At 36.6% G+C, this 14,475-nt stretch overlaps 3 protein-coding genes and 1 long non-coding RNA gene across 5 annotated transcripts; 3 read left to right on the forward strand and 1 right to left on the reverse strand.

The window, feature by feature from the left end:
- The first annotated feature begins 209 nt into the window (after positions 1 to 209).
- LOC111296697 (uncharacterized) lies at positions 210 to 3,134 on the forward strand. Its single transcript, XM_089741545.1, has 3 exons — positions 210 to 587; positions 659 to 1,077; positions 2,522 to 3,134. The coding sequence occupies exons 1-3, from the start codon at positions 423 to 425 to the stop codon at positions 2,961 to 2,963; spliced, it is 1,026 nt and encodes a 341-aa protein (XP_089597671.1). The 5' UTR covers positions 210 to 422; the 3' UTR covers positions 2,964 to 3,134.
- Positions 3,135 to 4,255: 1,121 nt separating this feature from the next.
- Positions 4,256 to 6,423, forward strand: LOC111295895 (PHD finger protein ALFIN-LIKE 2-like). The gene is made up of 5 exons (XM_022889694.2): positions 4,256 to 4,615; positions 4,717 to 4,749; positions 4,998 to 5,220; positions 5,584 to 5,704; positions 5,921 to 6,423. Exons 1-5 carry the CDS (start codon positions 4,525 to 4,527, stop codon positions 6,170 to 6,172), a joined length of 720 nt encoding a protein of 239 aa, XP_022745429.1. The 5' UTR covers positions 4,256 to 4,524; the 3' UTR covers positions 6,173 to 6,423.
- A 227-nt stretch (positions 6,424 to 6,650) lies between these two features.
- Positions 6,651 to 7,293, forward strand: LOC149515936 (uncharacterized). The gene is made up of 3 exons (XR_016326223.1): positions 6,651 to 6,790; positions 6,902 to 6,978; positions 7,156 to 7,293. It is a non-coding gene; the product is annotated as an uncharacterized LOC149515936 (long non-coding RNA).
- A 1,367-nt stretch (positions 7,294 to 8,660) lies between these two features.
- On the reverse strand, positions 8,661 to 13,840 carry LOC111295894 (calcium-dependent protein kinase 13-like). 2 transcript variants are annotated; one of them, XM_022889693.2, is made up of 7 exons: positions 12,809 to 13,840; positions 11,541 to 11,684; positions 11,262 to 11,414; positions 10,872 to 10,987; positions 10,624 to 10,791; positions 9,392 to 9,622; positions 8,661 to 9,313 (listed from the first exon to the last, which is right to left on the reverse strand). In XM_022889693.2, exons 1-7 carry the CDS (start codon positions 13,428 to 13,430, stop codon positions 9,164 to 9,166), a joined length of 1,584 nt encoding a protein of 527 aa, XP_022745428.2. In that variant the 5' UTR covers positions 13,431 to 13,840; the 3' UTR covers positions 8,661 to 9,163. The 2 variants fall into 2 exon arrangements, with proteins under 2 accessions (XP_022745428.2, XP_022745427.2); XM_022889692.2 differs by having other exon boundaries at positions 8,829 to 9,313; positions 10,615 to 10,791; positions 12,809 to 13,649.
- Positions 13,841 to 14,475: the final 635 nt, after the last annotated feature.

A 14,475-nucleotide genomic window follows, 5' to 3' on the forward strand; every position in this document is an offset into this window, starting at 1 on the left:
ATATAATAAATTTTGTCAAAACATTGAATAATTTATTTATCTTGAATTTAAAATAAAAAAATGTAACGAACTACTACTTGGGCCGCAAAGCTTAGAAAAGTTGAGCCTTCCTGTAGTAATAATTTGATAATGGGATTGGGACTAAACTTGACCGCCTGTAATTTTGTAAGTAGATAAAACCACACCCCACACCCCCCCCCCCCCCAATTCCCACCACCCCATCAAGGGCTTTCCTTTCGTATAATAATTCATTTAATAATTCATTTAATAAACTCATCAAGTCTTGGTGGAGAGCAAAAGGCAAGATTTATAAAAAAAAAAAAAAAAAAGAAAGAAATCGCCAAGCAGCAGCAAAAGAAATCCGTAGAAGAGGAAAATCGCCAAGCAGCAGCAAAAAACAAAAAAATTTTTTTTTTTGAAGAATGGGCGTTGATTATTACAAGATTCTTCAGGTCGACCGAAATGCAAAAGACGAAGATTTGAAGAAAGCGTATCGTAAACTGGCCATGAAGTGGCATCCCGATAAAAACCCTAACAACAAGAAAGAAGCTGAAGCCAAATTTAAGCAAATCTCTGAAGCTTACGATGTAACAATTTTTTTTTTTTACTTTTTTTTCCTCTCTTATTCTTTTTTAATGAAAATTTCATTTAATTATAGGTTTTGAGTGATCCCCAAAAGCGTGCGGTTTATGATCAGTTCGGAGAAGAAGGGTTAAAAGGCCAGATGCCTCCTCCGGGGGCGGGAGGGTTCCCGGGAGGGGTGGACGGAGGTCCGACGATGTTCCGGTTCAATACTCGGAGCCCCGACGATATTTTCTCGGAGTTTTTTGGGTTTTCGAGTCCGTTTGGAGGTATAGGTGATATGGGCGGGTCACGTGTAGGGGCGTCGGGGTTCCCCAGGGGCATGTTTGGAGAAGATATTTTCGGCTCGTTTAGGGGTGGAGCTGGAGAGTGTTCTACAACTATGCCCCGTAAAGGACCCGCAATTGAAAGAACATTGCCTTGCAGCTTGGAGGATTTGTACAAAGGGACTACCAAGAAGATGAAGATTTCTAGGGATGTTTCTGATGGTAGCGGGTAATCTTTTATTTTCAATTGTTTGGATTATAGTTTTTTTTTTTCTATTTTGTAAGTTAATTTAATTGGGTAATGCTTATTGTTTCTATATTGATTTTGCTATGTGGATAATGATTTTTCAGCTCGATTTATGTGTAGATCTAAATTCAAATTTTATTAGCTTTGAATTATATGACTTGTGATTACTGTAGAACATCTATAATTGAATCCTGTGGGAGGTTTTTAGGCATAAGAGAGGGAATAATTAACATTTTCAAGTTATGGTTATATGAGCATAAGTCACAAAGGATGTTTACAGAAGTGGCCAAGTTTGACTTTTTGATAAAGATATTGCTACTACTTAATAGGATAATGGGTTCTAATCATTTAAAATGATTGGTTGTTTCCTGAGTGTTGACAAAGTTGCATGACGGTTTGTTTTGAACTGAGAAAGTTGTGATTATTGAGATCTTATGATCGTAATTTTACATTGCTATTCAATTTTGTCCTTTCTCGTTTGAGGTCTTAATGTTCACGAGAGATTTAGATTGGTCGCATTAATCAGAAAAAAGCTTTATTTCTTTGCACCAATGTCTAACCTTTCTATGAATTTGTTCCTTCTTCCCTACTTAGCAAAATGATTTTGTCTTTCATTCTTCTTTTCCCTTTTTGTTTTTTGGTCTTGTTTTACCATCTTTTAAGCTACTCAAAACTTAAGTGCTTGTCGTCAGTTATTCAATTTGCATGAGTGATAGAAATACCTTTCATGGTGTTATATTATTTGTTTGGTTGGTGTGATTATTTCTTTCTATTTTGGCATTCCCTCCTCGATAAAGCATCTTTTTGTACTTTGTTCTTTGTTAATAAAGATTAGATTGATCTTGGAGCTTCCTTGTTGATCTTTGTGTTTGTGACCAACTTTGGGGATTTCTTGATGCTTGCCCAAGATTCCTTTTTAAATTCTATTATTTATACCAAATTTGTACTTTGGCTTCATTCAATGACCACTAACGCATTATAAACATGATGGTGGATTTGCTGTGGTATGTCCTTGATTAGTCTTGCTGTTGTGCTTCATTTTAGATTATCTGTTGTGCTTCATTTTAACCAGATTATCGACAGACCAGTAGTCTTTTAGGCTGGCACACTGGATAGAAGTTCCTAGAGCAAAACTTTACATAAGCTTAACTTTCCGTGTGAATTCAGCTTTTGAAGTCTGAAGTTTGCATGCTACTTATTGCTTATTTGCTAATATTGTGAGAGCTCACAATTCTGCACTGTGTATATTTTATACAAGACATAAGTGGTCAAAGTATGGTGAGTGAAGTTCCTACTTTTTAACCATTTATATGTAGTATAGCACAAAAAAAAATAAAAAATCACAAAGCCCTTATATTTGTTGTTTTCGGAAACTGTTTGATATTCTATATTAACCATAAAACTATGATTTTTTTAAACATTACAGGAGACCTACAACAGTGGAGGAGATTCTTGCTATTGAGATTAAGCCAGGGTGGAAAAAAGGTACAAAAATTACTTTTCCAGAAAAGGGAAATGAGCAACGAGGGGTCATTCCTTCTGATCTTGTGTTCATCATTGATGAGAAGCCTCACAGTGTGTTCAAGAGGGATGGTAACGATCTTGTTGTTACTCAGAAGATATCTCTAGTGGAAGCTCTAACTGGTTATACAGCACAGCTGACAACACTTGATGGACGGAATCTGATGGTCCCTATTAACAACATCATCGGTCCAACCTATGAAGAAGTTGTTAAAGGGGAGGGAATGCCCATTCCCAAAGAACCTTATAAGAAAGGAAATTTGAGAATTAAATTCAACATCAAGTTTCCTACCAAGCTTACAACAGAGCAGAAAAATGGCCTGAAGCGGTTAATATCAACTCCCTAAGAATCAGTGGTGGCCCTTGCTACCATTAGGCAACTTGTGTAAGTTTACATTTGTTTTTATTGCTCTTTTTTTTTTTTTTTTTGTTCTTGGAAAGGAAATTCATGTGTTGATGAACTGGGATATCATAATGGTTATCTAGAAGTTTATAAATTATTTTCAAATTTCCATTTTCTCTGATTGTTAAAATTTTTCTTAACCTTGGTGTAACTGGTTAGAGCTTATAGTTGTGTTCCTTAATTTGGCCCAATTCTCCCTTATTTCACTGTATACAAGTCTTTTATTCCTTTAGAACTTCATTTGGAGATTGTGCTTGACCACTCCTTTCAGTGATGAAAGGGGAGTGGAGTGGCATGGACCAGGTCAATTTGCTCCAGTTAAGGCCGGCCGGCCAGCTTTATCTATGAACAAGGAAACCATAAGTTCAATCCATTATGAATGTCATTTAAGTTCAATCCATGCAAGTTGGGACGAGAAATGGAATGGCTTGTTGGGTTTACCATACGATGAAAATAATTGAAAGGTACAGCCTCTTTCAGCTCATGATGAACTTTCAGGTGCAGCATGGTATCGAGGAATAGAACAATGTAACTCGTGAACATGCACAGGAAAGATTCGTTAGCCCTTGACATGGACCGTAATGGCTTGTCATAAACCTAGCTCTGCTCTAGATTGTGGTTGTTTATAGGATTTGTAATTAAAGAGCAGCAGCAGCTAGTTTTGTCAAATTGAGCGGTTTTGAAAACAATGTTGTTGTATTCCCAAATCCCTGTCTTCATTAAACCTAATTATAAGCAAGTTTTATGCTACTACTACTAATTTTTTTGGTTTAACTAACTTCCTACTTGCATTTCTTTACCAAACATTGAACATCAATCATTAACTACATTGAATAGCATCATCTAACCATTACCAACTTAAAACTTATTCTATCAATATTTATATTATTTTCTCAAAAAGTGAAACTCTAATTACTTTTCATGTCTCTAAGATTGCACCAAGTAAATACCATTTTGGACAACACAAAATTATTATTATTATTATTATTTAAAATAAAAAAAATAGTATGATAGCAATAGTGAAATTTAATAATTTAAAATTTAATGCGATGATACATTATGAATATAATATTAAAATAAAATATAAAAATGATACGATTTAAAATTTTAATGATAATTTTATATAAATTTAATAAAATTAATAAAATATATTATATATTTTGTGTAAATACATAAAATATAATTAGAATATATCAATTTTATTATTACCAGTCTAGTGACAGTTTTTCTGAAAACAGTGTAGACTAGAGTGGTGAGCATCTCGCAGTTACGGGGTCCCATGCAACAACCAATGGGAAGCTCCAAAGCGTGAAAAGGAGGGGAGCGGCACTAGCAAATTTCTCTCTCTCGTCTCTTCTAGTCTCGCCCTTTGCTTCGCCCCCCTTTTTTTTTTTTTTTTTATTTACATTTGTGTTTGGGTTTGGATCCCTTCTCTCTGCCTCCTCATCCTCAATCCTCTATGTATAGTTGCCGTGGATAAAGATTTCATTCGTTGATAATTGGCCATGCAAATGGCTTCCACTGCTCGAACCGTCGAGGAGATCTTCAAAGATTACTCTGCTCGAAGAACTGCCATCGTTCGTGCTTTAACTAACGGTAAATTTATTCCTTCACCTCTTTTTATGCTTCAATTTCTTTAAATCTCTTTATCATAGCTGCTTAACGCTGCCTTTTTCTTTTCTCTGTCGTTCTCTCAGATGTGGATGACTTTTATGGACTCTGTGATCCAGGTAATATCTGATTGGAGATCTCAACTCTCCTTTTCCAATTTCAATTTCAAATCTATTTTTTGATATTGATTTTGCCTAATTTCGTTGTTTTATTATTATTTTTTTACATGGAAGTATTAGGTTTCTATTCTTAATTGAATTTAGAAATTTGCGTTCCTCAATAAATAGAAAGAATCTCCAAATCATCGAAATTTTGGTAATTAAAGTTACTGAATTCCAGAATTTTCTTTGCGTTTTGTTTGGTTTAGATAAAGAGAATTTATGCCTGTACGGACATCCAAATGAAAGCTGGGAAGTAACTCTGCCAGCGGAGGAAGTTCCACCGGAGCTTCCTGAGCCAGCGCTTGGTATTAATTTTGCAAGAGATGGAATGAACCGGAAAGATTGGTTGTCCTTGGTTGCTGTGCATAGTGATTCTTGGTTGATTTCTGTGGCTTTTTATCTTGGTGCACGTCTTAACCGCAATGAAAGGTACTGTCTTGTCTCTCTTTTTGCTTCATGTGTGGAACATATGAGTATGCGGTTATAATGTCATTGAAAATCAACAACTTTGATTACTATCAGGAAAAGCTTCCCCCCTTGTTTTTCCATTGCAATTCAGTTTCAGTTGTTAGTCTAATGATGGTTCAGCCTTGAACTATTTTTGCTTTGTTGGGGAAGTCCCAGATTCGAGGCTATGCATGATTGCCAAAACGAGTATAGAAGTAATTTCTTGTGGCGCTTGGCAGAGTAAAAACTTGATATATGCTTGCATAGGTGTCATGCTGTTGTGTTCATAGTTTTCTTGTTTATAGAATACAAATTATAATTGTTTATTACAATTCTTCTATACAGGAAACGTCTATTTAGCATGATTAATGATCTTCCCACAGTCTTTGAGGTTGTGACTGAAAGGAAGCCTGTTAAAGACAAGCCAAGCATGGATAGTGGGAGCAAATCTCGGGGCAGCACAAAGGTTAGTCAATTAAAACTTGTTATTATTTGAGCTTGCAAAGTTTCAATCACATACTTTTTTCCCAAGTTGTAGTATGATTGATGCCCAGTTTGGGATGAATGAGGCCTGCATAGAAAGGCTAATGTTCCCCCCAAGAATGAATGAATTTTCTGTGCTTAAACCGTGCAGAGTTTAGATCTTTTCATCTTAGTCATTAACTGGGTTCTTAATATATAGAGATCAAGTGATGGAGAAGCGAAAAGCAATCCTAAGCTTGCAGATGAGAATTACGAGGATGATGAAGATGAACACACCGAAACACAGTGTGGCAGCTGCGGTGGAAATTACAGTGCAGATGAGTTTTGGATCGGTTGTGATGTTTGTGAGAGGTGGTTCCATGGAAAGTGTGTTAAGATAACACCTGCTAGAGCTGAGAGCATTAAGCAGTACAAATGTCCATCTTGCAGCATGAAGAGGGCAAGGCAGTGATAGTGACTAAAATGATGAGAAGACGACAGAGAGACATTTCAATTGCTGACAAAGTAGTATAGCAATATTCCTGTGTTCGGAAATGTAATGAAGCTTATTGTCAAAATATATGTTTATAACAGATGCTTGGGAAGTTCTACTTCCTTGCTGACACCTTTTAAAGAGTACTTTACGTGTCCATCCAGCCATTCGGTTATGTTTGGGGGTGGTCTTCATGTTATGGTAAAATTAATAGTAACTATTTTTCTTTCTCCCTTGATCTTGGAGGAGATCATAGCCAAAAAAGTTTGAACAAGGAGCATAACCCTTTGAATTTAAATTAAATAATTCATTTGGACTCTCTGAATTCCGACAATTAAGAGACACAATAAGACATTGTAGGGCACCCGTTAATCCTATCAATTTATTCTTAGCGCTTATCGCCACTTTTTTTTTTGGTTTCCAGTTGTTTTTATAATCCCTCATACTACAAGGCGAATGCTCGTGCTACAATCGAGCCATTCTATCCACAATGCGCTGTTCTAGTTGCTCTGATGGCTTAGCCAAGGAACGCCTGAGATGGACTCGAGAGCTTCAGGATCTATTCGAAGAAGCTGTTAATTAGCTCGGAGGTCCAGAGTAAGTTTTGAGCTATGGGTGTTTTTTTTTTTTTTTTCTTTGATTCATGGTTGGTTTTCTACGTCTCTTTGGTTTATGGTGGGTGATTTTTGCGTAAATTTTGGGTGGCAGGGGCGAACGCCAAAGGGTATTCTGAAGGATATGGCCTTTGATGGACTGACCATTTACAATGTCAAAGTCATCTGCAGGTTAACTGATCTCTCTCCAATGGTTATTTCTGCCTTAATTTCAAGATCATTTACGTATTGTCATTGATTTATTCTATAAACAATTAACTAATCTTTGGTCTTCATCAACTGATTCATATATAACTAATCTTTGATCTTCATCAACTGATTCATATATCTTTAATATTGTTTTTCCAGAAATACAGGATTTTAAAGTTTGTACCAGAAAGGCAGAAACAAATACGAGTTAAGTTTAATGAAACTTCCGTCTTTGACTAACATTGAAGTTAGGGAAAGAAAGAACAGTAAGATGGTCTATCTAAAGCAAGTTTGAGAGGAGAAACATTTCAGAGATATTGCCTAATTTCGGTACAACATCGTGAGTTATCATTTCTTTTCTGTTTTGCTGGAGAATTATCGCTGTAGTTTCATATATATTCATTACTCTCATTGTTTGCTTATTGTATCATTGGCTGTGATTGAAAAATCATTGAGGAGGCGCTCAGTTTCATGAATCCTTGCAATTGCATCTGGAAGCACAAAGAAAACAAGGGGATGATCAACACCAGTTATTTCCATTTATATATATATATATATATATATATATATATATATATATATCTATGTAAACATATATCCATGCATGAGCAAAACATGAAAAATTTTCGATTCTCGTTTTTTTCTGTTTCCTTACAAAGAAGAAAGGTATAGCCCCAGGGATGTAGTTTAGCAATTTCTTGAGGATTTATATTGAAGGTGGAAAGGAACTTGAAGATTAAGATTGAAGCTCAGGTGAGATTCCTTGAGAGAATTGCAGGCCAACATAGAAACCGACCCACCCCAACAAATGCTAACAAATCATTCTCTCCCGTATCACTGCCTTCACTCTGTGAGGAGTCTGAGTCAAATGCAAAGGATTTCGAAACCGATTTCGAGGCTGACAAAAATGAAATAGAATCCAGAGAAAGAATTACTCAAGCTCTAAAAAAGCCTGGAGTCGAAGATAATTTGGCATCATCAGTGCATACATTTGCATCATCCGATCCAGATGCTTATGATCAAAACATGCATCTTAACAGGGAAGAAAGACTTTCGTACACTGCTAATGATATCAGCTTAGGTATATCCTAGTTTGCTCTTCTCCCTCGGTGCCCAGCTTTTTGTGAATTTTGCCACAACTTCCATATATATAATTGAATTCGTAAATTAAAGGAATGATCCTTTATTTATTACGAGCAGATTGCAATTTAAATCGTGAGGACATAACGTCTTGGCTACATCACTGGGAAGAAGATTCCAAGTGCTATTAACAACCCAAAAAGCTCGGTCAACATCTCAATGGTGAAAGGGATCGACCTTTGACAGCTGGACTTAGTTACCATCCATATACAAAGAACGGAAAGGGAAAAAAAAAGGCTAGGCTTGATGCAGCTTGGCTTTTAGGGATTTTAGTAATTGTCACATGCCAAAGTCCTGAACATTTACGGGAATCAGGATTGTTGTGAAAACCAATTGAAGTCCGGACTTCTTCATGCCTAAAGCTTATCTTGGGCCACGAGATGAAATTTTTACTTGAGACGCCCTAAAAGAAAATTAGCCCCTGCAATGCCGGCTGATCTTGGGCTGAAAATACAAAGATCCAGTGGGTTACTGGAGCTTATCTAATGTACCAATGGGGCCCAACGACAGAGTTAGAATAATAATGAATCAGACGAGGCCCGACAAAAACACAATAATTAACCTCGGGTCCAGTGGACTGGAGAGATATGGCCGAAGGAAAACATCAAGCTTTTGTCCCATGTCGAACACGAGTTATCCTTTCGAGAACTGACAATTTGTACTACTAACTGACGCTTATGAAACAATGGGCATAGTTTAACGATAATATAATATAAACAAAAGAGCCTCCCAAGCGTGAGCCTACGCACCACACAATTCAATCAAATCCCATGTTGTCAACCGGAAACAATAATTATCAAAAGGTGGGTAGTGGCAGAGAGAATCATACGTGCCTAACATTAGCAGAGACAAACAAGATGTACCAAGCCCTTCTCAGAATCCTTGTAAACCACCAGGCAAAAGGACCCCATGTAATGCCAGAGTCCTCCACAAATAATCACAAGAGAAAGCAAAAGTCTTAAGATATACAAGAATGATCCAGTACTTTTCTTGCAAGGATGAACTAAAACAGAGAACTGGTATGATTCTACTCGCCTCCCAAATTCAGAGAACCATCTTTCATCAGCTTTATGCTTAGACTGTTGAATCTCCCTCTTGAGTAATGTCGAGAAGCTTTTCTCCAATCTGTACCTGTTTTCATCATGGCTGCAAATTCATCGTAGCTAATGCATCCATCCTGCATTTCAAAAAGAATTCTCGGTCAAATTGAAACATGCTAAATGAATTTATTTGTGACAAAATATCGGGTCATTACCTTGTCTGTATCCACTTCTTGGAAGATGTCATTTGCGACATTAGTACAATCATCTGCTCCATCCTCCATTAATGCATTCCGAAGCTCATCAGGCTCAATGAAACCATTGCCATCTTTGTCGAAATAGGAAAAGGCCTTTCGAAGATGCTCGTCATTGGCCATTCTTTGCAGATGGAGAGAAACAGCAAGAAATTCCCCATAGTCCAATGTTCCTTTCCCATTAGCATCAACCTTTTGTCAAGAAACTCATTTTTAGCTTGGAAAATCAAAATTGAATCGAGCCTAAGCTATGATGCCGTTATCTGCGTTAAAATTGGATATGATGGAATGCAGCCAGAGTATTACAGCCAGATTAACAAAACATCTTGACAAGTACGAAAACTGCTGAAGGTGTGTATCAAATTCAAAATTCACTAACAGTTAGGAAATGAGATAAAAGGAGGGGAATAGCATTACCAATGAACTCTAGTATCAACACCAAAAAAATACAACTATAGGAACCACTAAAGTAAAATTGCTCATCAACTACTGTAGAAATCCTTGATGCTGAGTAGCTGCTTAATACTCTCTTTTCCAATAGACCAGTCTACTCTTTCAAAAACGAAACTGCTTGTTGTTTCTCAGCTTGGAAAATGTAGTCACACTGAATGCTAGGCAACCTCAGCCTCCCTATTATTATGGTTTTTGTCTGTGCATGCTTATAATTGCAGGAGGGTAGGACATTGTGCACAAAGGCCATCCACTCCTTCAAATTGTTACTTAAACTATCATCAGACATCCAACTTCTTCAATGCTGCTCTATCAGTGTACAAACATACTACAAGAGGATTTTTTTTTTTTTTTTAATAGAAAGCTAGGCAGACAACAATGTTAGTACTAATAAACAAAGTTAGCGTGACAGACAACAGGAGATCCATGAATTTTTACAACTGCAGAATAACATAATAAATTCTGATACCTTACAGGATGCGATACCAAAAAATTCAGCTCAAATTAGTTAAAGATCCTACATAGGTGGCCTCCAACCCAAACAAAATAAGTTCCAGTTATAAAAAGTCTTGGTCAACTAATAGTTCTTATGATCACATTTACTACACCTGCAAAAGGTATATGTACTGAGAAAAACAAAAAGAATCTTGACTGCTCTTTTGCTTAGAATTAGTAAAAACCAGGAAAATAAAGTATCATAATACTAGTTAATTTATGGCAGGGTATAAACCAACCATACTCACAGCTTCAATAAGCATCTGCACTTCCGACTCTGCAAGCTGTGAACTAAAATTTCTAAATCCAGCTTTCAGCTCTTCGATTGAAACAATGCCATCATTGTCAGTGTCCATTTTCTTGAACATTTCTTTGATGTCTTCAACTTCTTCAATAGATAAGAACTCAGCAATAACCTAATTCAAATTAACTTTTAGGATTTCCCCATCAATGAAAAAAATAGATCTAATAGCATTCTTAGTGTCAATGAACCAACCCGCAGGGCTTTTCTTTTGAATCTGTTCATCATTGAAAATTGTTTAAGCCTTGACTTAACAGCATCACCAAGAGGAACATTAGGAGCCTTTTTAGCATTTTGGAGCCAAGGATGCTCTGCGAGAAGAGGCAACATATAGATTAGGCAAACTATCACTAATCATTAACATTAATGTTGGGCAAATTAGAAACATAGATCTTGGTATTTTGAAGTAAACTTGGAAAGCTGATATTAATAAGGTTTTAACTGTTATATTTGAAGACGCAGATAAAGCTCATTACAAGATCAATAGAATCATGAAAGGATGTGCCTAAATGCCTATTCACCCCCATCCACCTCCCTCCCCCAGAAACATACACACAAGAAGTAGCAAAGAGGAAACATTAGTACCAAGCACTTGCTTTGCAGTGAGTCGAAGCTTTGGGTCTGGTTCCAACATTTGCCGAACTAGACTCTTAGCACTCTCTGAAATATTTGGCCATGGGTCACGTTTGAAATCTATTAACCCACGAAGAATTGCCTGTGCAACACCTTGTTCAGACTCTACATAAAAAAAACACTCTTCAGGTAGGAATAACAATTCAACTCATTTTTGATACACTAGTGCACATCCAATAGATATGCATGCAGCTGCATACAGACAAGGGAATTCCAGAGAAATATGCTTACCAGCCCAAAAAGGAGGAACCCCGCACAACAAAATATAGAGAATGACTCCTGCACTCCATATGTCTATTTCTGGTCCATAATTCCGTTTGAGCACCTCAGGAGCCATATAATATGGACTTCCAACAATCTCAGAGAATCTTTCACCTGAAATTTAAACGTTATATGCATTAAAACACAGTATTAAAGAATAAAAAGCACAATCAACAATAATAAAAGGAAAAGTGGTCAAAATATGGGTACACAGACCTTATCCTATTTAGCATAATATTTACTCTTTCATACCCCCACCAGTGTCCCCACGCCACATCCTACCCAACCACACACTTTTTTGCAATCAAAACTGAAAAAATATTCACCAGGCAGAGACATCCTTAGGCAGAGATAGATGGTTGTAGCTGAGAAATTGGGGAAAAACTTTTTTTTTTCAGGAAACCTCGGGTTACTGTGCGAGCTATTACGGTTTACAAGCAATAGAAGTACTAAAAGAATTAATACAAGCAAACTCAGCCACATCTTGGTGATAGAACGTGAACACCAAACCTAAAGCAGAAAGAAGGTTTATAGCATTCTAGAATATTGCAAAAAATAAGACCATTCATCTGGTGGAAGGAAAATCTACTTAATATGAGACACTTTGGCAATAAGGTTAACCAAAGCTATCCCATGACAACCCACTATAGGAAATAGGGAAATTTGTATCAATCAGCAAAGCTACACATCCGACAATTGTAAGTTAAAAAAAAAAAGGTAAGCTTCCAATTTCCACAATAAGAGGAAAGGAATCAAAAGTGATTCTAATGCAAAAGCACAGATAACAAAATGAAAAAACAGCTGTTAACAAGGCCTAACCATGCACTACCTCATTCTTCTGTTTGTTCATTTCAAGCAAAAAAAGTGCCTAGTAACATTGCTTCAAAGTAATCGCACCTATTACAGTAGCTCATTCAAGCTACCTTTAAAGCATAGCCAAATAAAATTATCAAGTGCTTATTTCGTCACTACAAAGACAATAAACAAATAGATGCACACAGACGACAGCACATGGGCATGTCCAATCCGCTAACTTAGATCATTCTTTCCATGTACTTTCCCTTTGGAATCAAATGTTTCCGTGGCAAAATCAAAACCAAGCTTCGCAAAATATCATCTTTGCTACATAATTAAATGTAATTCTAACCTTGTATTATCACTAATAATTCTTACTAAATATGGTTCATTCTTGAAAAGGGCACTCATTTATTTATGCATTCAAATTGCAAACAACTTGCCTGGCTTGAAAAATATCGATAACCCAAAATCGATAGCTTTTAATGGCGAATTCTCTTTCTTATTAGCGAACAAAAAATTCTCAGGCTTCAAATCTCTATGAATCACTCCATGCTGATGGCAAAGCTGAACCACTTCCACAATCGTCCTCGTTACTGTCGCGGCGGCTCTCTCGGTGTAATGTCCTCTGGCGACGATCCTATCAAAAAGCTCACCACCTTCGCAAAGCTCCATCACCAAATGAACCGCATTGTCATCCTCGCACGCTTCTTTCAAGCTCACTATACTCGAATTCTCCGGCAAGTGCTTCATAATCGCAACTTCCCGTCTCACATCTTGGACATCCACGGCAGTCCTCAGTTTCCTCTTAGAGATTGACTTGCACGCAAGCAACTCGCGAGTGCCCCGGTCGATGCAAAGATAAGTAACTCCGAACTCACCTCGGCCGAGCTCCCGATCCACGAGGTATTTCTCTTCGATGTTCTCCTTGGGAACTCCGGCGAGCACGGTGATCGGCGGCTTCTGTTTGGAAACGGAATCTTTACGGGCGTGATCATGGCCAGAGAAGCTCGATTTCACGTCTTCCCTGGCAACGGCCGCCGGAGATCTACAACAATTCCCCATTCTGCCAAACGCAGCCTTATCCTGTCTCCGGATCTCTTCGAACCAAAACCAAAAAAAAAAAAAAAAAACCTAACTGAAAATACTTGGTTAGGGTTTCACATTATAGTTTAAAAGCCAAAAAAACCCTGGCTTTCTAGCTTCTGTAGAGAGAAATCAAAGTAAAGGCAGTGATTGAGAAAGAGAGAGAAGAAAGAGAAGCAGACACTTTAGTGAGAGTTCGTCTTTTGATATTTTTATTTATTTATTTATTTTGTTTTTTAAAGTTTTTTTTTTTTTTCAACTTTAAAATAAATGAATTAGCACTATTTTTAATTTTTTTTAAGTGTGGATGTTCTTTGGTTCTGTGAAATCTGTCGGCTAATCGAGAGAGAGAGATAAATTGAAACGGGACGGTGGAGTGGGAAAAGAGCAGGGAAGGGCGGGGGTGGCTGGCTGGGGAAATAATTTTTTGGGTTGGTTGAGTGTTTGCGGGGGTCTTGTGGGCATTTTATCAAACATCTAGAAAAACAGACAGAATGATAGGACTGAATAAATTAATGAGTTTATTTTATTACCAAGCCCTTTCTTTAACCATAATCTTTTCCATTCCCAATGTCAATTCTCATTTGTCTTTTTTTTTTCTTCTTTTAATTGTTTTCAATTTGTTGAAAAATGGTAGCAGTTTTTTAATGAGTTTTTCAAAGAGTAAAATAAAAAGGTTACAATTATTTTAAGAGCATTTACATTTCATAAAATAATAATAAATATAAAAAAGTGAGAAATTTTGGATTATGAGACGATTCTTGTAATTAATTTGTTGTCTATTTTAAAACGTGGAAACAAAATTATCTTACCAAACAAGATTTATATTTTATGCTACGAATTTTTAAAAATAAAAATAGAAAAAGAAAATAAAATCGATTTCAAACTATCTCTAAATTTTTCTGTTGATTCCCTTGCGAGTATGAAATATTGTCGTGGCTTTGATTTGATGATGTTGCATGATACTTTGTTTATATGGCTATGCAAGAAAATTTATCGTGTATTGCTAGGCTTAGAGCCTTTA

Source organism: Durio zibethinus, chromosome 12 (assembly GCF_047325235.1).
Source record: "Durio zibethinus cultivar Kanyao isolate XHJ-2024 chromosome 12, ASM4732523v1, whole genome shotgun sequence".
Taxonomy (NCBI): domain Eukaryota; kingdom Viridiplantae; phylum Streptophyta; class Magnoliopsida; order Malvales; family Malvaceae; genus Durio; species Durio zibethinus.

Coding starts and splice junctions, on each gene's coding strand:
- LOC111295895 (XM_022889694.2), top strand. CDS start 4,525: ATGCAAATGGCTTCCACTGCTCGAACCGTCGAGGAGATCTTCAAAGAT. Junction 4,750..4,997: donor TTATGGACTCTGTGATCCAG/GTAATATCTGAT, acceptor TGTTTGGTTTAG/ATAAAGAGAATTTATGCCTG. Junction 5,221..5,583: donor CGTCTTAACCGCAATGAAAG/GTACTGTCTTGT, acceptor TCTTCTATACAG/GAAACGTCTATTTAGCATGA.
- LOC111295894 (XM_022889692.2), bottom strand. CDS start 13,430: ATGGGGAATTGTTGTAGATCTCCGGCGGCCGTTGCCAGGGAAGACGTG. Junction 11,415..11,540: donor GGTTCCTCCTTTTTGGGCTG/GTAAGCATATTT, acceptor TTTTTTATGTAG/AGTCTGAACAAGGTGTTGCA. Junction 9,623..10,614: donor TTATTGAAGCTGTGAGTATG/GTTGGTTTATAC, acceptor TCTTGACAAAAG/GTTGATGCTAATGGGAAAGG.
- LOC111296697 (XM_089741545.1), top strand. CDS start 423: ATGGGCGTTGATTATTACAAGATTCTTCAGGTCGACCGAAATGCAAAA. Junction 588..658: donor AAATCTCTGAAGCTTACGAT/GTAACAATTTTT, acceptor ATTTAATTATAG/GTTTTGAGTGATCCCCAAAA. Junction 1,078..2,521: donor GATGTTTCTGATGGTAGCGG/GTAATCTTTTAT, acceptor TAAACATTACAG/GAGACCTACAACAGTGGAGG.